The sequence below is a fragment of the Gymnoscopelus braueri genome, assembly GCF_963280865.1.
Source record: "Gymnoscopelus braueri genome assembly, chromosome: 10".
NCBI classification, from domain to species: Eukaryota; Metazoa; Chordata; class Actinopteri; order Myctophiformes; family Myctophidae; genus Gymnoscopelus; species Gymnoscopelus braueri.
This window is the reverse complement of record NC_137611.1, coordinates 38,460,519-38,483,900: the sequence shown is the minus strand read 5'-3', so window position 1 is coordinate 38,483,900 and position 23,382 is coordinate 38,460,519. Positions and strand designations below refer to the sequence as shown.

The 23,382-nt window shown below is 42.6% G+C and overlaps 1 protein-coding gene across 1 annotated transcript; it reads left to right on the top strand.

Moving 5' to 3' along the window:
• Window positions 1-282: 282 nt before the first annotated feature.
• On the top strand, window positions 283-22,143 carry zzz3 (zinc finger, ZZ-type containing 3). Its single transcript, XM_080439425.1, is given in 13 exon segments — window positions 283-304; window positions 5,936-7,047; window positions 7,049-7,707; window positions 13,325-13,463; window positions 13,718-13,865; window positions 13,987-14,099; window positions 14,966-15,037; window positions 15,871-15,972; window positions 16,660-16,755; window positions 16,926-17,075; window positions 18,551-18,685; window positions 20,086-20,186; window positions 20,369-22,143. Coding segments are annotated over 13 exon segments (2,985 nt in total). The 5' UTR covers window positions 283-291; the 3' UTR covers window positions 20,514-22,143.
• Window positions 22,144-23,382: the final 1,239 nt, after the last annotated feature.

Here is a 23,382-nt window from a genome sequence, read left to right as displayed (position 1 = left end):
TGTAGTGCTACTGTATGTGGGTGCAAGATTATATGGGGGGGGGGTATTCAGACATGAAAGCTCAATTTAATCGGATACCACCAAGTTTATAAAGTGAACATAAACTAACAATGGTCTAAATTGGATGACCTCGACAGGTCTCTGACACAATAATACACCCTTGGCCAGAGACCAATATGTACAGACTACAGTATAGTGTTGCGTTTTGATGAGCGCGGGTGTATATCGTGTACACACACACACGCACACACCCGACTAGTTGACTGGGGTTGAAAACATGGCTGCTGCCGAATGTGCAGCAAATGTACGGAAGTGAGGTATGTGTGTTATTCTCCAGCTTCAAAAGCACACATTTGAAGTAAGAACATTAAGGTTAACTGTGTATATAATATAGCCAATGATTAAAACGTCACGTTATTTTGTGTAGCGGAAAGGTGTGCAGTCGCCATTATTATTAGCGGCCACGCAAATCCGTCGGCAAAGTTGTGCGCGGAACAATCGGCTAGGTTAGCATTAGCCTCCTGCGGTTAGCCGTAGCGGCTAACTAGCTAACTGTCTCCGTTGTGCCGTGCGCCCTGGATGCAATGTTGCCATGTCGGCTTATTATAAGCGGCTTTGGGCTTCTTTTTCAGTAAAGTTGCTTGTAAATATTGCTTGTTGTGGGTTGCGGTTTGTTTGGGCTTGTTTATAAAGTGTACTTGCTTATTTAGGCTTGCTTCCCCCCCCAAAAAAGTATATCAACAAATGGTTCTCAAATGTTCTTACGTTTTGTGCCACAGGGAGCATTTGTGTTGTTAGAATGTTTCGAAAAATGTTCCACATTTTATTGCAAGAGTTTTTGAAAATAGATCTATGCGACGCGTTGTGAGCTTGTAGGCTATTTTCAAATAGCCGATGCATATAGGTTTAAACTTGCTCATGTGGCTTAAGTTGCTTCTTTTGGGCTCGTTTTCCCTAGACCTGGCTGCTTATTTCTCTCACAATATGGCAACACTGTCTGGATGCTATATGCTAACTTGTGGTGCATAGACGTTAGCCACACCAAACACACCTGCGAGTAATAACATTTGTCGTTATCCATGTTAATTTTGCTTGGGTTTTTATCAGTAACGCTACTGAAACGTAGAATAGTATTTATGCAGCTGTAGCTAGCACACCATAATTATCTACTTAAATGACGTGAATGCTCAATTGAACGTATAACGTTACTTCGTTGGTGGATATCGTGTCATTTGACACAAATATCGTATTTTCAACTGGAAAAAGTGTCGACGCGACTAAGCTCCTACACTTTTACCAGCTGTAAGTGCGTCATTTCTTTGGAAAAACGCGTCATTTTGGTCGCTCGCGCGAGGAAGTGTTGAGCCTTTATTTATAACAAGTAATGTAGCCTACGCCAGCAGCTATGCTAATCAACTTGGCTAGCTAGTAATGTATGGGTGAAAACTGAAACAAAACTAGGTCCTTGTAACAGCTGTGGCACTAAATAATGTGTCGTTAGAAATGGGAATTGAACATATTGATAATATTTCAAAAAGCGGCTCTCATGCAACAGCGTGAACGTCAACTGTGTGTCTTTCAGCCATTCAGTCCAGTTAGCTAGTTTTTGCTAAAGTTAGCCCGCTAACTAGCAGCACGTTAGCTTAGGTCAAGTAATGCTCGTCCTGAAGTTGGTTGTGTTCAGCGTTGCCATGTCCGCTTATTATATGCCACTTTGGGCTTGTTTTTCTGTAGTCGCTTTTAAATATTGAAAGTTGCGTTTTTTGGCTAGTTTGTAAAGTTTTGTTGCCTATTTTGGACTTGCTTCCTCCCAATGTTGTTAAACCAGTGTTTCTCAAACGTTTTCATGTCAAGCACCCCCAAATGAATATGCACTTCATGGCCACAGATCGGAAGATAATTTGTGCCAGGGTCAGGGACCCCCATACAAGATTTGCGTTTTTAAAACGTCTTTAAAACCCTTTTTCCCCCAAGATTTTTCTTAGATCTAAATAGGTTCAAAGTGCTCATGTGGCCTATGGTGGCTTATTTTGAGCTTGTTTTCATAGACCTGGTTGCTTATTTCTGTCGCACAATCGGGCAAACCTAGTTGTGATCGTGCTAACAATTAGCTTAGGGCATGTTGCTCTTGTGTGTGCATTTCTTCCAGTGACCCTATAGTTGACAACACCTGCTACAACGTAACGTGTCGTGAATTAAGAACATTGCGTCATGTATTTATTTACCAGACTGCATAGTTTGCAAAGTATAGTTTGTTTTTAACTTTGTGGTCGCTGGGCTCTGGACCAGCAGCTTTATCACCGGTGTGTTTTAACACAATTCGGGGATCTGGTCTTGCCACTAGGCCCAAATTCAATGTGTTTTAACTACACCCCCCCCCCATAAAGACGTATTTCAGTCGTGGAAGTGAAAGATCTCCACTATTTAAAACATTTAGCACACTGCCAGTGCAAGGGGTCACTTGTCCCGTTAGACTACGTATTATTCGACTTAACTTTGCTTTCATATAGTATCAACGCAAACCACTGGGTGTGGATGTTGTTGTGCTCAACCCAGACGTCCTAAATATTGGGGCACACGTTGTTTTTCTCACGCGAACATCGTTGGAAGTTGGATGGGACAAACGGCTGGTGTTTTGGCTCAAACATGCTTCATGAGATAGTGTGCCCAACACGTGTCAAATCAACACAAGTTCACTACTAAAACATGCGCCTCTGAGAAAAGGAAGTTGCTTGATTTGGAAAACGCAGCTCCACCTAGCAGGGTGTATTCACTCATGCAATGATTGGTTGCTTATTTGGGCTTTAAAGCTTAAAAATGTGGTTACAGTTATTGCCTCCTCTACTCCGCATAACAATGCCTCCTTGCATGACATTTCTTTTGCTCGGCGTTCAAACTAGTAAATGTTAAACAAGGTGTTTGTGTTTTAGTGTCTGGGTTAATTTGTATGTACAAATACAGTGTTGATTTATTTGGTGCAGCCAATGATCCTCTAAAAAAGGTGTCTATTTAATTGCATGCATTGTCTTGTCGCAAGGAACTTGGATAAATAATTGGCGTTTCTAGCAGACAGGCTGGCATACAAGCTGCTATTTTGAAATATAATGAAGCACACACTCCAGCTGGTGAACCTATGAGACATGAGGTTAATCTGTCTCTTTACAAATCCTGTTGTGTGAAACCATTCCACCACCGTTTACTTATGTTTCACAAGGAGTTATGTTTCTTTACTTTTCATGGCTAAACTGTTACCATGATGACCATTCTCATGGAAGTACTGAAGAGCAGGCCTAATTATTTTTGACATGTTGAGGATGAGCGCTCACTCTGAATAACCCGCCCCTGTCTACTCATTCTGTTTTTCTTTCTCTCATATTTTATGCATGGTCAAATCACATTTGCTTTCTCAGCTTGAATTTTTATAGGGGTGTGAATGAGATATGCATGTGGTAGCACTTGTTCCAGGTGACTATAACCGTAGGTCACAACAGGGATGTTAAATGTACTCGCTGCTAGCCAGCAAGCCAAGGCTCATGCTTTTATCCAGCTGTAGTTTTACAATGTCAGGAAAATGGAGGAATTGCTCCAGAGAGGTTTTAAATAGCTTGTGACAGATATAGTCCCACTGATTAGGTTGCGGATGAATGTAAAAGGGCACTAGTCCACTATGCTAATTGGCATAGCGTCTGTCCTTTAGAATTGGTTAGCATGTCTTATAGTGTTGTGGAAGGACAGCAGTGAGATGATTCTCAGTCTTTAATGTTTGATGATAAGTCTATTGGTTTTGTTGTCCACTCTCATTTATACGGTATAGTCCTCCTGTCATCTATTGGGGACATCTGAGTTTTTAAATGAACATAATAAATCTGAGCAGCACAATGAGCAGTTAAGCAAGCTTTGCTTTTCTTGAGAACAAGTCAGGAAGTTAGACTAAATCATGACAATCCTGAGTCTACATGCTGGTTCAAGAATGTAGGCCCTGCAAGTCCAGATTCTTTTTCTAATAGCATTACAGTCTACATTCTGATAATTTGGATACCACCTGTAGGCCCATTGGCCCAACTGTTAAACCGTGATAAGCAGGCTGACAGTTGTTTGTGTGTGGTGAGAATTTTTAAATGTGCATTTACTTATTTCACTGTAGATGCAGGTTCATGAACCAATAAACAGAGAGGCCAGCTGTTTTTTGTTTCGGCCTGGCGAGAGAGTATGTTTTGCACCCTGTCCGTCCGTCCTTCCGTCCGTCCGTCCGTGCGTCCGTGCGTCATTCTGTCTGTGTACAGCTAATCTCCGGCACCGTTGGCCTGGTCACTGCGAAACTGTGCACACACACTCCCTGGATGCCAATTGAAAACCTCTGGCCTGTTAATTCAGATTGGCCTGTTATAGCGCCACCAGGAGGCAGATTTGTGCAAAACAATTTTTTTGATACTTCTACAGATTTTGTCCAAACATCACTCAAATCGGTACACAGTATCTCTATAGTCATGTGATCAACACGGATCTGTCCGATTTCCCATATTCCATTCTGATTGCCTAAGATTGCAGTTTGCAGGATTGGTTCGCTTTCAACAAAATGCCTCAAATCATGAACCCAGCATGCAATTTGAAATGTTGTTGTTCCCACTAGGCCGAGGAAGAAATCCCACCCTTTTCACATTGGCCTGTTATAGCGCCACCAGCAGGTCATATTTAGCAAAACACATTTTTGGAACAAAATGCCTCAAATCATGAATGCAGTATCCGATTGCCGTGAAAGGCCTAAGAAGAAATGGCACCCTATTCACATTGGCCTATTATAGCGCCACCAGGATAGCCTGGTATCCAGCCTGCTTCGCTACGTTTGGCGGACTTTTTTTTCTCTCTTCGCTTCTCAGTCTGGAAAGCCTCCTATCTCCAAGGGAGGCGGGACATGCCAAAAGCTTCGAATCGAACCTGGGGCTTCTGATTGGTCTGTGGTGCGGGGCGGGACCAAAAAAACAGTGTGATCGTTGTGATTCGTCATTCGTTTGAACAACATCCAATCAGTAACGACGTTGCCCAACGTAACATATGTAGTTCCAGTGTAGTTCTGCAAGACCTCCCAATGGGAGGCTTTCCAGACTGAGAAGCGAAGAGAGAAAAAAAAGTCCGCCGAACGTAGCGAAGCAGGCTGGATACCAGGCTACCACCAGGAGGCCACAATAACCTACCTGACCTGGCGGAGACCTGTGCTCCGAGGAGCACTTTTTCTAGTTTGTTTTGTTTTTTGCTGGAAATTATTAACCAGTAATAACCAATACTTAACATGTAGTTATGACAGTAACATACTTTTGTTGTCCATTCTGTTTGACCACACACAGCTTATTTGTCTTTGGTTGTGAGGTAGTTGCAGAACATTTGTGAAAATCCAAGACCAGACTTATTTAGTTATTTCTTATATTGATTTAGGCTATTAATGAACATCTCATCTTTCTCATGTAAGTGTCAACACACAACACATGACAAGGTATTTTCAGGGTGTTTCTGTTCATTTTGATTAAGTAACCACCTTACTAATTGCATGTCAACCTCGAAGCTCTGTCAAAATTTGAAAAGTCCAAAAAGATTTTATGATTAGAACCAGCATTTAGGATCCATCAAAGCATTGACTGTATTTGTCCCATGAAATCATCTGTTACTTAGTGGAACTTCACATGCCTTTGAATTTGTTTTCTTTGTACAGATAAGTGCTGAAACCTTTATTTTGCCAGTGGACAGTTGTTGCTGCTTAGTTACAAAGATGTTTGTAATCAATAGTCTTCAAATGACCCAAGTCGTTTTTAAAATTTGGTCGACACTTTTACACAAAACAGCTTCACTGCATACATTTTTAGTGTAGGAGGCTCCAGTGGGAATTGGACCGGTATTTAATCATTGTAAGGCCTAATGACCTGTATGTCTCATTCGTTTCCAGGTTCCCACATTCTGCAGCAGAGGAGAGAGCACCAGGATGAGACTGTAGGCACCCGCCGTAGTATGGCCGCGTCCCGTTCCTCGCGCGTCACACGGTCATCAGTGGGGATCAATGGATTGGACGAGAACTTTTGTGGTCGAACCCTCAGGAACCGCAGCATTGCCCAGCCAGAGGAGACCTCTGTGTCTCCGCTGCCCAGGGCCCGCTCGCCTAAGAAGAAGCAGGACGGAAAACAGGACGCCAAGCAAGACGCCAAGCACGACTCAAAGCAGGACGCACAGCAGCAGGCCTCATCGCAGGGGAAGGTAGCTGACTGTAAGGCACCTCCGCCTGAGGGGGAGCAATGGGCCAGTTCCAGGAAGCGAGGTGTGTCCTGCTCGGAAAAGGACAGTGGCCCAGAGAAGTCTGAAAACTGTGAGAAGGGGAAGGTGACACGGGATGCCTCTCCTCAGCTCAAAAGGGCCAAGCGGTGCTCCCGCTCTGGAGAGTCTCAGGGACCCGAGGAGGACCCGCAGCAGCCTGCGAAGTCAGAAAGCCCCGTGTCTGTGCCAGAGCCCACAGAGGATAACGACGAGGAGGATTCGGCTGACCAGAACTCGGCTAACTCCACCCCTGCTTCACCGATCCTCTGTAAAGAGGAAGGCGAGGCCAGGCTGGCAGTGGAGGGTATGACAGAGGAATGTCATATAAAGTGTGACAAGGCCGCTGATCCCCCGAACCCTCACAAGGCCTCTAATGGACTCCGAGAAATGACAGCAAAGGAACTACAGCTATGTGCGCCCACCGGAGAGCCTTGTGCAAATCCCGCTTCTGCCACCAATAGCCCTTCATTGCTCAATGGTAGCCAGGTGGGGGCGTCCTCATCCCCTGAGCCCATCGTGCCTTGTAGAAACTCTGTCCCTGGGCAGACGGAGGTCAGCGGCTCAGGGGAGTCGCCAGCATCGCCTGCTGGTGCCACACTTGAGGCTGCTCTCCAGGAGCCTCTCCCTGAGCTTATGGTGGCCAAGGAGCAGGAGGTGGAGGCGATGGAGGTGGACGTTGTTGGTGGGTCCCTGTGCCTGGCCCACGAGGAGCAGGTGACGGAGGAGGGGGGGGGAGGAGGAGGAGGAGAGGGAGGGTGAAACAAATGGCCAGCCTCTTACGCCAGTGCAGGAACCCACTGAGCCTACCTCCTACCCCCCCTCCCCATCCACCACCTCTGCTAACAATATAAACAATATCCCAATCAACAACAGCAACTCAGGAGAAACAACACCCCCGCTAGAAGCCTCCCACTCCCCTACCGAGCCAGGATGCAACCCCTCAGCATCCAGCACACCCCCTTCTTTCACAGAGCCCCACGAACACAGATACACCCTGCGGACTTCACCCAGGAGGGCCGCCTGCAGTGGGAAAACCCCCTCCCCGAAACCCACCTCACCTCCCAGAGACAACGGGCCTCTGAGGGAAGAGGGGGAGGTGGTGGTGGTGGCGGCGGAGGAGGAGGAGGTAGCCACAGTGGTGGTGGGAGAGGCGGAGGTGGAGCTGGAGGCCTCGTACCCCAAACTGGAAGAGCCTGACCCCATGGACTGCGCGGGGCCCTCCAGTGAGGGGCAGGCCTCGGTGGGACCCGGGGACCCAGCAGCTGGTGAGGACAGTGGGCCTGTGGAGGTCATGGAGGCAGGGAGCAGTAAAGAGGCAGCATGCAGCCAGGTCACGGAGGAAGAGGAGGAGGAGGAACCAGACGTGTATTACTTTGAGTCAGACCACCTGGCTCTCAAACATAACAAAGAGTACGTCGAAGCCCCACAGCCCCCCCCACCCCCTCCCTCCTGCTGAGATTCTGTTGCTCTTTCCCTTTGACCACGGAGTGATATATTTATTCTATGACCATTTCATTACAGTCTTTGCCTTTGAAAAATACAGGAGGTGCTGTTTTGGGATACTTTTGGGAGGTGCTGTTTATGTTCTCCACAAATTGTATTATTGTAAGCACCCCCCCCCCCCCCCCTTTTTTTCAAACTTATTTTTATTCTTTTTCCTTTTAGAACAGGCAGGTCATTTTGGGCATCACATTACATTAAATTAGTACATTTCAAGTATATTTAACACTCATTATGTTGTGGGCTATTCAGTCCAGAGGGAGGGATCCGAATCTAAAGCAACTTCAGTCCTTTTTTAGAAAGATCTCAGTTTGTTTCTCCTTGATGGTAAAGTCCATGGTAGTTTGCCAGTAGATATTCCAATGATTCACTCCTAATTCTAACAGCATGGTGAACTGGTTTCCAAATATTTGCAGAAAATAAATAAAAATACATGCATAGAGAAATAAAATACAATAAATAAAAGATACAAAAATGTATATAATATAAAATATAATTCAAGCAATGTACCTCCACACATAACACAGATTCACATACTCGTACCTACATACAGATATTCAAACACCTACATCTTATATAAAGATCCTTCACAGAATATCCATTTTCATATATAATATCCATTTTAACCAGTATTTATAGTATGTATCCATACAGAGTATGTGAATTTCTCCATTTCGTATATGTTCTGTACAATGGCTATCCACTCCCCCCTCGTTGGTGGGTTTTTGTCCAGCCATTTCCTGGTTATAGCCTTCTTGCTGGCTATCAATAGTATTTTGAGAAGGTACTTATCCGAGGTGCTAAATTTGTTTGATATTTTACTCAGGTAAATATTGGTAAAAGTACATTCAAGCTCGGAACCCATTATTGTGTTGATATCTGATACAATCTCTAGCCAGGAGGTTTGGGTTACTGGACAGCCATTGTATTATTGCAATCTCTCCAACAATTCCCTGACTCTGGTGTACCATTCTGTAAGTATTTTCTCCTTGGGGTAATAAAGAACCTAATCATGTTCTTCCACGAGAACTCTCTCCAAAGGCCAGAGCTAGTAGTGGTGGATAGTACATTACATATATTCAGCCATTCATCCTCTGTTAGGGTTATGCCTGCCTCCTTTTCCCATTTAAGTTTAACATAGAAAGTGGAGTGGTTCTTAGCGGATCCCCCCCTTTTTAATCAAGTATCAAGAGTTGAGTTCTTTTTTTTCCAGGTTAAGTGCTCTGTATTCTAAAGCAAGGTGTTTGGACTTTTAGATATTCATAACAATATGGGGTCTAATAACAACGTGGCTTCATCTTAATGTGGCCAGTCTATGATGTCCGTCATCTATATCGTATCTGTGATGTATGACAACATATTTGGGCAAGGTTTTAGCCTGATCCGACCAACTTCTTGACTTTTAAAATGATAAAATTAAAGGTTTAAAATATTTCAAAAAATATAAAAGAAATGCATGGCGTCTGTTCTGAGGGCCACCTTAGTGCTAATCAAAATGGATATAGCTCACAGCCCATTAAGATAAGGATCAAATGTTTGAGACTGAGTGGATTAATGGATTCATTGTCTGAATCATGGAAGGGGAACATACTTTGGGTTACATTTAGTTGTGAGCTTGTAGATTGGCTGTTTTTGACTTTCAACACCATTGTATGACAGAGTATAAATTAAGTATAAATCAGTTCAATAAGTCTCTAATGAGTCTAAAGCAAAGCAATTACCGGTATTCTTATTGTGGTATACACAAAGCAAAGTTTTCATGGCTACAATATTCAGCATAATGGGTCTGATAGCTGAATGATATTGGCATATCGTATTGGCAATTATCACATTCACTGATACAATTGGGATGTAATCTGCCATCTGCCAATCTAAGCAGAATGTTTGTGTCCCTGTACTAAGGATTATCTGAGTACATACAAATTGTTGCCACTTTGTCCTTCTGATAATAAGATGTTGTTTGCAGTCAAGCTGCTAATTTCCGCCTTCCAATCTATTGCTGTTTGTGTGAAATGAGATGCCAAATTTAGGTTTTCCTGTAACCTTGGAGATTGAATGTTAAAACGGCTGTGCTGATTCCTTCACTTGGGAGTAAGCCTGTTTTCATGGAAATAGAATTATTGGCATTGGGATAGATGAATAGTTTTGTTATGACAGTTTGTGCTTGATGCATAGGGCTACAAAATTAAACTTGAATAATTATATATTGTAATAATTGGTAATCATAGAGCTTTTATATAATGGTATTTGTTTATTATTAATATTAACAATGATTGTTATTTAATATAGAACATTCTACGTTCCAGTTCTGTACTGAAGGGACACTTTGCCAATTGTGAAACGAAATCCCATCGTTTCTGTATGAGGAAATGATGTGGCAAATAATACCCTATGTATTCTGTCTTCCACCACAAGACGCGGAAATGTCCACAATAAAGTCAAACTCATATTTTTGCTTCAAAATCAGTAAAGTGTCCCTTAACTACAGTTAAGGGACACTTAACTACAGTGGGCATAAATATAAGGCAACATGCCAAAAGAGGCCACGGTTTACATTGATGTTAAATATTGGAAGCCGTTTTTGTAAATCACAATTCCCAACAAAATTGGACGGCATGAAACTAATAATTTGGTGCAGTGCAGTAATACTCATACATGCGGTTATGGGTGTGTGTTTATAGTGCACTTTACAATGGCTTCTGACGAGGCTCAGCCAATCATAACCGAGGAGACGAGGACTGGTACTCAATTTTATAATCACCTTTTGAACCTCACTATAGCAGCCCTAGTCAAATAGAAATCTGTACGTATGTATGGTTATACTAGCAGATAGGTTGTACCATGTTGTGCTCAATCAGGCTGCATGTAGTGGTGGTTATTGAATGCTAAGAATACTCTGCTGGTGTTTTCTTTTCTCAGTTAGGTCACATCACAAGGAACGTGTCTTAATAGATAAATCCTATCCCTAGATATCCTAGTGTCAGGGCATGTTGGTAGCATTATGTACGCTGAATGCTAGTTGACAGGTGGTCCCATGTTGTGTTGAATCGGACTCTGCAAGTCTGTAAGGGCACTGTCCCACTCCCACGTGTGCTTCATACGCGTCAGAAGTGTCAGCTTCCCCGTTCATTTCCGCTCTATGGGGGCAAAGGGGTGGAGCGTCCCGTTGTGGCTCGTTGATCGCTTTGAAGTGTTTGATGTCCAACAACACACGTGAACCGTGGAGTTCAACATAGGTAAACTTTTACCAGGCATCAATCAATAGGAAAGAAGTGCCGTGGTTGACGCTTGTAGTTTTCTTTCTTTCTTCAGTGAACCAACCCCTCCTATGTAGTCAAACGAACTACACACTAGAAAAACCTGCAAAATAACGTGAAATTGTGTCATCTGAAGTGTCTGGGGTTGGCTGTGAGGTGTATGAAGCGTATGCGTGATCGTGCCCGGACGAGGGGGGAAGGGGGCTCTCCAGGTCTTTCAAACATCCTTAGTCAAGTGTCCTTTTGTCATCCATTTAATGATGAATTGTTGCGATTTGGAGAGTGACTTTAGAAAAGGATTTCATTGACTGCTGTGAGCTACTATCATATTGGCGTGTCATGTGATCAAGTTTTTCTACCATGCCAAGATCTGGTTATGCTGAGTGAGAAGAGTTTTGAGTGATCAGGTTTTAGCAAAGCATAACTGGGTACTTTAAGTTGTGCACAATCAATCACTGACTTGATTGAGGGTCAGACTGTTTGTTTGTCTTATTTGACCAGTAACTCTCATAACAGTAGGAAATATTCTGCAATTCAACAAGGATAGATGATATTGAAAAAAGGATTCATATGGCTCTGTTAATGTGCAATTCACATTTTCTTTTAATGGTTTATGCCCACCCTAACCAACTGCTCTAGTAGAGCCCAGACTGATTTTTAAAGCAGTGATTTTCAATCCTGTTCTGTAGACCCAAATTACATCCGTTGCGTTTGTGGGAAATGTATCTGCAAAGCAACATTAAATTAATTGCCAAATCGAGACATAACTATGTTGAGAACTGGCTGTGAGCTCATTTTACCCTGTAGGTAAGCAACCTTTTAACAAATACAAGAGAGAGCCAGAGTGGAATTTCCCTTGTAATTGCTTTCCCCTTATGTCTCATGTCAGAATTGGACCCTGATTTGGTGGCTAGAATGAAAACTCTTGGTCCCCAGGACCGGAGAAACCGGTTTAATCTTTCAATAATCTATTATGAATCAGCTTCAGCTCCGCACCTTTATTCTTCCTGCTTAGTTTTTCGTTTGGCACTGATGTTGGACCTTTGGCGCAATAGCGCAAGCTCCTTGGACAATTAAGTGACAATGGAAAATCAGGCCTGTTGCCTGGACTCTTGGTGGGCTGCCAAGTCACCCAGCAGCATAGTCATGGCCTCCTCATGTCCTCAGGACAGTTTATTATACAAATCATTAATTTATAAGGGAAACTAGGACGGGTTCAGTTTCTCTTTGTTGCTAAGTTGATGCGTCATCAGATTCAGAATGACTTAAGAATACAATAAATATTAAGGCATTGGTGTTTCACATCACAGTATTCTGTACTGATGCACAGTCCAAGGTCTAGGACTTCACATACAATATGAATAAACATGAATTCTAAATCCTAGTTGAATATATTGAAGGGTGTTCCTTTCAACAAATATGATTCATCTGAATTGTTTTGCTTCATTGCATGGCAGTTATGTAAAAAAAGAACTGGCAGCCACTGAATGAACCTCGTCTTGTGAATTGATTTTCATTAATGTCCTACTAAGGGAGATTGATCTGCACTGCTACGCTGTGCACCTGCATTAGTTAATGCTCATCATGTATAGAATGCTGTTACATACCCGTTTGATTACTCGACTGTTGCTTGGCACTGCAACACCACACATCATTCATAGCTCCGTTTGCAGTTCCTCCCTTTGTCCCCTGGGGATGTAAGTGAAAAGGTCAGATTTCTCCAGTGCTGAAGTCTTGCAGCTGAAGCACCACAATGCCTAGTGTCGTGTGAAGGTTATTAATAGTGGCAATGAAATGGACTACACATGCAAACTCATAGATCAGACTCGTGATTGTTGCTATGTTTTGAAAAAGTTGGACTTCTATTCTGCAGCCACAATGGTAAAATGTATCGGCTTATTCCGCCGGTACATTATTATTCCGCTTACCAGTGAGTTATTTTGGTGTTGGTCTGGATAGAAAAGGAAGGTTGGCAAGGTAGAAATGACAAGCTCATTATGCCACAGTCAAAATGAACTACCAGTGGATCTGGTGGCTGGTGGTATTTCTCAAGGCATAATCAATACCCTATGTGTTCTCCACAGAAAATCTGCAGGACAGATTAAAACACTTAACACTTTTTACCCTTATTTAAATCCTCTCTTCCATGATTCAATCATGCATGGTCATAGGGCCTAAAGGTTTAATGTGTTAATGCACGGGCAAGTGTCAGCCTAAATAGTTCATTCTACTAGCTCTTGGCTAATCCTGCTACCTTCTGTGTGTACCAGTTACCAGAGGCTATTGCAGACCATCGGAGTGCTGGAGGCTCAGCGGACGCAGGCCATCCTGGACTTGGAGACCCTGGCGCGGCAACAGAGACAGGCTCTCGTTGAACCCATTAGTTTTGTGGATCAGCTACAGAAACAGGTAACTATAATCTACATTCACTCTTATCTGCTTGTTCTTAATGGCCCTGTGTTTGCTTCTGATCTGTCTGTTGGTGTTTCACTCCTATCTCCTTGTCCGTAATGGCTCTGGGTTCACTGTGTCTGGCCTTAGGCAGTGACTGATTGTCACCTTATTTCGTTCCTGTGACCTGTGTCTCTTGTAAGGTTAATAGGGTTTGCAAGTTGGGTCCTAGGATCAACTGTTAAATGAAATTTGCCCGTGTTAATCCTCAGGCGAACCTGGGTTTGCCATGCCCCCAGCGAGTCGTCCAGCTTCCTGACATTGCATGGGACCAATACACCTCTGGATTGGGAGAATTTGAGAGAGAGTTCTGCGACAAGAAACGCAAAACTAGACGGCTAAAGCTCATCTTCGACAAGGGCATGTATATCTCATGTTTTTTGTTTTACTTCATACTATATTGTGGAACATGTCCTTTTATAACACTATTGCTGCTACTCCCATCAGTACTACTACTAATGTTCATATGTTCTCTCATTAGGGTTGCCTGATCGACCAAAAAGCCCTTTGGAGCCCAAGAAGGAAGGCGAGTCCTCCACCATGTACTCTTCTCTGCCCACTAGTGACGGTCCAGAGAATGGCGAGCAATCACAGGTACCCCTCAGTTCCCCACACGGAGAATCTGCAGTCCTACAGAGAATATCTGTCATAGTGGGACTGGGGATTTTGCATTGACCATGAAGTCAGGAGTCAATATAGTCAATATTTCATAGCCATGGCTAGTGAGTTGTTTGTCACCTGTAATATTTTTAGAGTTAAACACTGCGCCTCATGCATTTTGAAATGTCTATGTTAAAAAAGATATACTGTATAAGTATAGTGTATATATAGAGATTTTTTTCCCCAAAAATGTTTTGCTTTGTGTCACTCCTGCCAGTAGTAATTAAGCATGCGGGCATGTGAGTATAAGCTGGTATCTATGGAAACGTGAACCAATCCACCCACCTCCCACTCTGCTCTTCTTAGTCACACTCTTTTCTTAGGCTTATTTGTAGTTATGTAGTGTTGTCTTCTTTCACTGAATGGACACTATGCCTTTTAGTAAGAGATTAACCACATGAACCCTAGAATCCCTATTCTGGGCATGTCATAATAGGCAACATTCGGCAAAAACAGAAGATCTATCAAGCTCACAATGTGTCTAGTTGCAATGTCTTGTGAAACTTGTAGTTCTGCTATTTTAGTCGAAGAGGTGAACATTGTGCAAAAATAGCAGATCTTCAAGCTCGCACGGCTATTCTCTATAAAACATTTTGTGTAGAGGGGAAAAAGGAGGGCATCAAGTATAGACCCCTGGGGGACCTCTGTCAACAAAGTCTGTAGGGTTGAAGTGCATTCTTGGGCAAACTGACGGCCTCAATGTGCCAGTCGTTGCGAGCACAGAGACGTCCTCAGACAGAGGAGTCCCTGTTTCTGTTTCATCTTGTCATTGATTTGACATGTCTTGTGTGTCTTGCCAGATGATCAGAGGGAGACTGTGTCACACTAACAAGCCTGACACATTCAACCAGCTGTGGACTGTGGAGGAACAGGTATGAACACCAAGCTGGTAGAGAGAACTGTATTCTATCAAAAATGTAGTTAAATAGATAATACATTTGATCGAAATGCTAACAGCCTGTTGTATGTCAAACATTTATTGAAAAAAAGCTTTTCAGTTGTGTTGTTCGATTAATGACAGGCAGAGGGACCTATTGTGTCATCTAAATCAGAATCACCTTTTAACCAATTTGCAGTAATTCTCACAAGCACATTAGATAAGATAAGAGACTTTATTTGCAATTTGCACGAATGCATAGGAACTCTTGGAGCAGCTCCCAGGGCCAGCATTTAAAAAGACAAAAAGTACAGACATGACAGAACATACATCCTACAATACTACATATATCCTATAATACTCTTTAAAAAGACAAATAAAATAAATAACCACTTCATGTCCTAACTAAAACCAGTGCAGTCATAGTGCAATTCATCTAGTCATGATTCAGTTCATCTGTCATTCAGTTACTGTAATCTGTTTTTTTCTTCTATATATGAGTGATATGTGATGTGTAATATTGGCTACCGTCCTTAATGTCTTCAGCTACTAGTGGCCCAGTGGCTGGAGAAAAAAACAACTGTTAAAAAAACGCATATTTTGGGTGGAGATGCTCTCTGGTCTGTCACATTAAAAGTAAAGGAATTACTTTTTGGTACTGCGGTGCAGAAATGTATTAATAGCATAAACACAAATACAGTTCAAGGACAGTCTGACCTTACATACAGTGCAGAGGAACATTTCAGTACGGTGTGGATGGATAGAAATGGTTTGAGTTTATCTGTGTAGTTACAGTTTTCATGTGGGCCTTTGTGTGTGTTTGTACAGAAAAAGCTGGAACAACTCCTCCTGAAGTTTCCTCCCGAGGAGGTGGAGTCCAGAAGATGGCAGAAGGTTGCTGATGAGCTAGGCAATAGGACAGCAAAACAGGTGATTCCCCGACTGGCTATTGATGCACATAGAGGAAGGGGGATAAGTCGATGGGTAGATTCCAATACATCCCACTTTTCGTTCTTTATCATTATTGTTTAGGTCGGCCATGGGTCAAAGCATTTAATAACTAGTTTGTTAAGACAGACCTTATGGTAGCCAACTGTCATATAAATAACCTGCTTTACTGAAATCAGTTGGATGTTGCTGAAGAAGACACATATCTTTTAGTTATGTGATCTGGAAGAAACGTAACGAAACATAAGTGGCTGGGAATGATCCGAACTGGTTGCACATCTGAAGCAGCTACCCATCTTCAAATTGAACAAACTTTCTCTTTCATCCACATGTACATTTATCATCATTATAATTACGCTTATGTCTCTCTGACAAGTTTGACTACTGAAGAAAGAAATTCACAGAATTGTGTACTTGACAAACTTGTGGGGTTGTTCAACTGTATGTCCCATCTATTTGGTTGACTGGCTCCACTGTCAGTGTCCACATAATACAAATGTGTAAGAATTAACAACTTCACAATGCTAACAAAAAAAGATATCCTGGTAGCAGTGTGTTAGCTCAACTGTGCCTTGCATGTATCCAGAATTCTATATCTAAACAAAGCCTGAGAGAGGTCAGTTCCTCTTTTGAGAAACATTTTAACACTTGCATCTTTAAACATTCCAGGTTGCCAGTAGGGTTCAAAAGTACTTCATCAAACTGACAAAAGCTGGGATCCCTGTACCCGGAAGGACTCCCAATCTGTGCATGTACACTAAAAAGGTAACAATTACTCATTCACACAACCCACTAATTTATCTAATTGAAACTAAATAGTTATGATTTTGTGCTTGTCCGGTTATTGTTTTAAAAAAAAATAACGTCACGTGTGGAAGGAAGCTCTACGCACATGGCATGCCTACAGTTTATAGATGGTGTCCGTCTTTCTCCAGGCCTCCAATAAGCGGCAGCACCACCTCAACAAGCACCTATACCGACCGTCAACCTTCCTGACGTCCTACGAGCCCCCGGTCTACATGGACGAGGAGGAAGAGCGTGCTGCCTACTACAACAGCGTTCAGGACCCCTCTGCTGACGACTCGGTGAGTCCTCAGCGTAGCCAGTCTAGCCACTCTGCAGAAACAAAGCGAGAAAGTACCATTCGTTCTAAAAACGGTACACATGCAGTTCAATACCATAAAGGTTAAACATGAGCACTGTTGTCATCTGGAGGTATAGATAACTCTTAATTTAGTTTATGTACATGACATTTTATTTATTTATTTATTTATTTATTTATTTATTTATTTATTTATTTATTTATTTATTTGAAATGACGGAGATCTCCGTCAATGGCGGTGAACGGGTGGATTTGAAATGACGGAGATCTACGTCAATGGAGGCCCATATCATGTTTAAATTTGAAAGTTAAACTCCTTACAGGTAGTAAGCCAGAAGTACCATATGCATTACCCAAGCGCGCGGGCGCTGGCATTTCCTCTGATGCCAGTAACCTTTAACAGAAGCCTGGGTTGCTGCGGTGTCCTGTGGAGAACATAGACCTGCCACAAGCAGTAGTGTGTTGGCTATGTACTCACGCCGCCACAGGTACAAGAACATGGTCACAGAATGTGTTGCCGGGACTGGCCTAGAGAATGTTCACTGGATGACAGATGGGATGGCAGTGGACTAACGGGTTGGCTGTTCAGCCAAATGTCAGCATCATCACTCCACACAGCACCCTGACTTTTAATGGCTCAAGTCTGACACACAGTGTTGCAGTAGAAATGTAATACTACAGACTTGTTTCATTGGATTGTCACCGGTCGATACCGGTTACGTAGGCTCTAAAAAGGATATAGAACAACTGGAGATTAGCCATATTAAGATGGATCCCCAGGCATACATAGACTGTTAACCCATTAAGACCGGGAACGCATCTGTGTGATTTTAAGATGTCCTTGGCTATTCAAAAATAGCAGATATACAAACTCATAGCGCGGCACCGAGTGCTGCGCTATGAGCTTGTAGATCTGCTATTTTTTTTTAATCGTGAACATTTGTGCAAATCTTTGAATATATATATATATATATTTTTTTTTAAAGCAAACATTTGTAACTCAAATCTTTGCTTCTTAGTCTTCTAAATCCTAACATTATTATTATAATTCTTTTTACTTATGTTGCTATATATCAGTGGTTCTCAAACTTTTTTCATGTCAAGGACCACCCAAAATAATATGTATTTGTCCACGGACCCCCCATCTCAAAATATTTTGTTCCAGGGACCCCCAGAAGCAATGGATTTGAGTTAAAAATGTATATATTCAAAGATTTGCACTACAGCACACATTATTTCGATTTATTCCCCCAAAAATAGCAGATCTACAAGTTCATAGTGCGGCACTCTGTGCCGCACTATGAGCTTGTATATCTGCTATTTTTTAATAGCCAAAGAAATCTAAAAATGACACACAGATGCGTTCCCGGTCTTAATGAGTTAAACAATGTGTGAATGTGTTTACAAGGGTATGCACTGATCCCTCTGGTCTTCTCTCCCTCGTGCACGCGCATCCAGGACGAGGAAGGTGTGCCTGTGGAGCTGAGACACTTGCCAGAGTACAAAGAGCTGCTGGAGTTGAAGCGACTAAAGAAGCAGAAGCTCCAGGAGATCCAGGAAGAGAGCAGTATGGTGCAGCATTTGGGCTTCAAGGTGCAGTCTTCTTGGAACCTTGCATACACACTGCATGTCGTCACTGTCGGGTGTCCAAAACTGTTACGTTCCAATGGGTCTCTAATGTATTTATTGTATTTATTATATAGTCACTAGCTCTTGTTAATACTTTTCATTGGTCTAATATTTTACAGAACCCAAAGACAGACGTAACCATTTCACTTAAAAAAACGATATATTTTTTTTCAAAAATGGCAGATCTGTGGCGATGCAATATATTAATGTTCATAAAGCAGTGGTTTCCAAACCGTGTGCCATCAGACAAGTCCAAATATATATACTATACTAGTTGAATATATATATATTCAACTATACAAAAGGTTTCCTATATTAAAATTGGGAGGACCGACCGGCCTGTGGACCACGTCACTCTGACTCGGACATAACCATAAACAAACCCCATAGGCCCATATATAGGCAGGACCACGACCACGTTAGCCTGGGATCAATACCATTTCGGGTTTCTGATCCGGTCTGGAGTGGAAATAACTTTACGCCATCAGGCGGCCGGAACACACGACCGGAACGCGCATCTTCAAAATGATTCCCAGGCTAGTTTAAAATGTGTTTAGTTTGGTATAATCGTTTTGTTTCTTTTGGTACAATAATAATTTGGTATGTCCCTCTTTTATTCTAACTCGTAGCGAGACTAAACTAATTGATTCGCATTATGTGGGGAACAAAAACTAAGCAAAAACAGACATATACACATACTTACACACTGCTTATACAAGTTTGAATTAGTCAGTGCCGGGTTGCTATGTACATTGTGTTGATGCTCAAAAATAGAACCAAGCTCTGAAAGGCGCATCAGCAGGTTTTACACGCCCACTTGATGCCTCCAGTTTGTCTACAGCCGTTGAAAACAATGGGTGCGTTTCTTGACGCAAGCATCTGACACTTTCTGTCTGTCAGAGAGTTGATGCTAATTTCTGCAGGGCTATGGTGTGTGTGTGTGTTGAGTGGGTGGCTGTATGCTTTATATAATGTGTTTTTTGTATTCTTTGACCACGGACATTCTAATTAAAGCAGCTCTATTCTCTGATTCACCACAGAAACAAATGCATCCTGTTGTCATTGTGTATTATTAGAGACGTTTGTGAATCTGAGTTTGCATCAAGTCAACACGTCGCCAGCCATAGGACATGACATCTTCACTCCCTACAATACAGCCTTGTCAAGGCTGCCCCTTGAGTAGCATGTGTGTGTCTGTGTGCATTTCTTTGAGAAAAAGCATTATGTAATATCAGCACATACAGTAACATAAGTCTAACTTTAAGCCTATGAAATGATTACATGAAAAATATAATTAGAGTCACTAACTTTCTGGATAACCAACAGCCAACTAATGAAATGAATTATTGCTATTGTTGTTGTAGTGTGACATGTGTGGCATGGAGCCCATTCAGGGGGTGAGGTGGCACTGTCAAGACTGTCCCCAGGACAACTCGGTTGACTTCTGCTCCAACTGTTCTGACTGGTAAGAACCCTTCTCAAGTAACAAGTACTCGGTTCATGTGTTGTAGCTACCCAATCCTGGAATTCAAATGTAACATCGGAACAGAAAGAGAGTGGTTGTGTTAATTAGGTGTTGAAAACCATACAGAATGTCATGTGTATCACTATTGGGTATCCATATTTTCCTTTTTATTACCCTGACAGCTTGTTCAAGACCGAGACCCACAAGCTGAACCACCACTTGGAGCCAGTTTATCAGTCGGACACCTTCCTGGACAGGGACTACTGCTTGCCTCAGAGCACAGGCTACAACTATTTGGACCCCAACTACTTCCCTGCCAACAGATGACGGGGGCCCCTGCACCCCTCGCTCCAGGCTGTTCTCTCCACATAATCCCACAGGCCACTCTGTGCATGGCTCCATACTCCAAGTCCAAGTTAACCTGCTTAACCCCACTGCCCAGGCAGGAAGGCCAACAGGCAGGCAGTCGAGCAGACAACCAGGGGTGGCCCCCTCAGAGCAGATCACTGTGCTGTTTGTGGCGGGGGGGCTACTGGCCGCTGGCCACCTCGACTTGAACATGGGCGGCCATGTTGGTTCCTCACATTGAGGCCCAGTCCTTCTTGGCCAGGTTAATCAATGGATCTCTTTAAAAACGCTACACTATTTAAAAAAAAAAAACAATAATAAACAGAAGGCACACCGACATTCCCAGGCTCTGTGACTCTAGGAGGGCGACTCCCCGACCCCACCCCACTTCCGTTGCCCTCCGATACCTCCCTGTGCTGCTTTGAAACTGGAGAGTTTAACGGTCAGTCTGGCATAGCGCCACCTAATGGTAACGCGTGGTTGCCCAGTGTCATAGTGGACCTCAACTAATCAACTGAGATACACATGGATGGTTACTGTGTGCGTAAGTGGTCTCTGTGTTTTGCGAGAGTGAAAAATGTCTTAGCTAGTTGTCAGTAGAACCAAGTATTTATGAATCAAACTTCCTCAGTGAGAGCCGAGGCTGTTATGAAATGATTGGGTGAGTGTGTCGGGCAACGGAACTTTGCGCAGAAACGAGCGTCTCTGATTCCTCTTACCAGGTTTGTCGCCAATCACAGGAGCTTTGCCGATACATTATGACATTCTAAAGACCCTGTTTGTGTAGACGGACCATGCATCATGTCAAGTACATGGACCTGCCTACCAGTCACGCAACGCTGCTCTCTACCCCCTCACTACTACTAACCACCTTTCACTCACACACACAAACAACACACTGTCATCTTTGTTTGTTTTCCTTTATTTTGTTTCTCTCTCTCTCTCTCTCTCTCTCTCCACTAAACCCTTTTAGTGAAGCACTACAGCACGGAAAGCAGTGGGTGTTTTGGGGAAACGTAGAGATGCCTGTTTTTTTTGTTTGTCCTGTTTTTCTTTTTTTCAATGTGTGCTGTTGTTGATCATGTGGAGTATAGAATTATATGGTGAAAAGTAGCCAGAGCTAGGTGCTGTATGCCATTTCTTTCGTTTGGTTTTCTGTCAGGAGAACACCACCTTTTGGCCACAGCTTCTTCTCAAACCCCCTTGCTGCGTGGTATCATGAACCTACATCAGAAAAACTGACCCGATCACCATGGCTCTAGATCCATTTTTAATTTTCGCAGTCCAGGTCAAAAGTCCATAAAAAGATTGTATTTTTATTAATCTATTTAAAAAATAATAAATAAGAATTAATTGAGGTAGTGGTCGTTACCTCCACACAGTGGAACAACCCACGCAATTTTATACACATAGAATTTTGTTGTGCTTGAGTAGACACCATTTTGTATGGTTTTCGTTTCGTCTCCTTCCCTCACCCCCTTTGCCCTGCTACGATATCTGTGTATAACAGTATGTTCTTATGTAAAAAAAATAATGTAAAAAGAAAAAAAAAAACTGCTAGAGGAGAACTGTGGAAATAAAAGTATGTGAAAAGAGTTTCTACACCCTGCACTAGTTCTGTTTCATTCTTCCATGAATGGATGGATAGGTACTGTAGATAGATACTACCGACCATTATAGGTACTGTAGATGGATACTACCTACCAATATGCATTGCCTCTAGAGATCATCGAGAATGTATAGAATCATAGTGTAGTAGACAATTTGAAGGTGGATGCCTCTCCAAAAATGCATCCCACAAGCACAATAACATGGGTTGTGTTATTAACAAATACTGGCAAGATCTGCTCAAGATTTTCCGTAGATCAAATATATATGCAAAATATGCACCCCATTGACTTGCATTGCATAATGAAATAAGTCTATCTGGTTATGATTGGTAAAGCTACTATCATTTCTTACAATAAGGTGATTCGGTCTCGGAAGCATACCGGATCTTCTTCATAATTCAAAAGGTGAAATCAACAAAGTTATTATTTCAAGTAAGAGCTGTTTCACCATAATATTTTATCTGCAGAGCTACTACTGAGTACCCTAACCTTTGTTGTTGAAGTTGCATCATGGCAGCCTATCTACTCAACACAAACCTCTACCAAAGTTGAATCCCACCTCCATCCCTTAGTAACAGATCAGAGGCCGATTTAGATATGGGTGAGTGTTGCACACAGAAATCATGTGCATATCTATTCTTCAGCAGCAGTAGCGCCACAATCTTTTAGGGAAAGTGTCTCTAGCCATCTCATCTGAAACCTCTCACAGCCTGTGACAAGCTTTCGTGTCAGGGGCCTATCACATGAAAGGAGAATTAAATAAGCCTGGATTTAAGTCAAATCTCCAGACTTACAGTAGGCTGCCTTGCCCCACTGGAATACAGTGACTGATATGAATTAATCATACTGGACCATACGTAAAATGAAGAATACCTTGTGATGTCAGTGACATTTTATTACAAATGAAAATAAAAATAAGAAACAGTGCAGTAACAATACGTTTTCGTATAGCAGCAATTTTGCATGTACAATATAAATATGAATATATTGTCTGTCGGGCGGAAACCTCATTATGGCCAAAACTGTTACTTTTCAGATAAACATTCTAAAATGGCAAAAACAGCAGATCGACCAAAAAAAAACAAGACTCGTGCAACATAATTTGGCAAGACACACCATCTCCGGTTTACTTCCCGTATCTGCATAGTCTCGCGTAGCTTTCTGCGTGAAGTGGGCGGCCAACTTGAAGTGGGCGTCCGCCCACTTCACGCAGGTAGCTACGCCAGACGCCCCCCTGT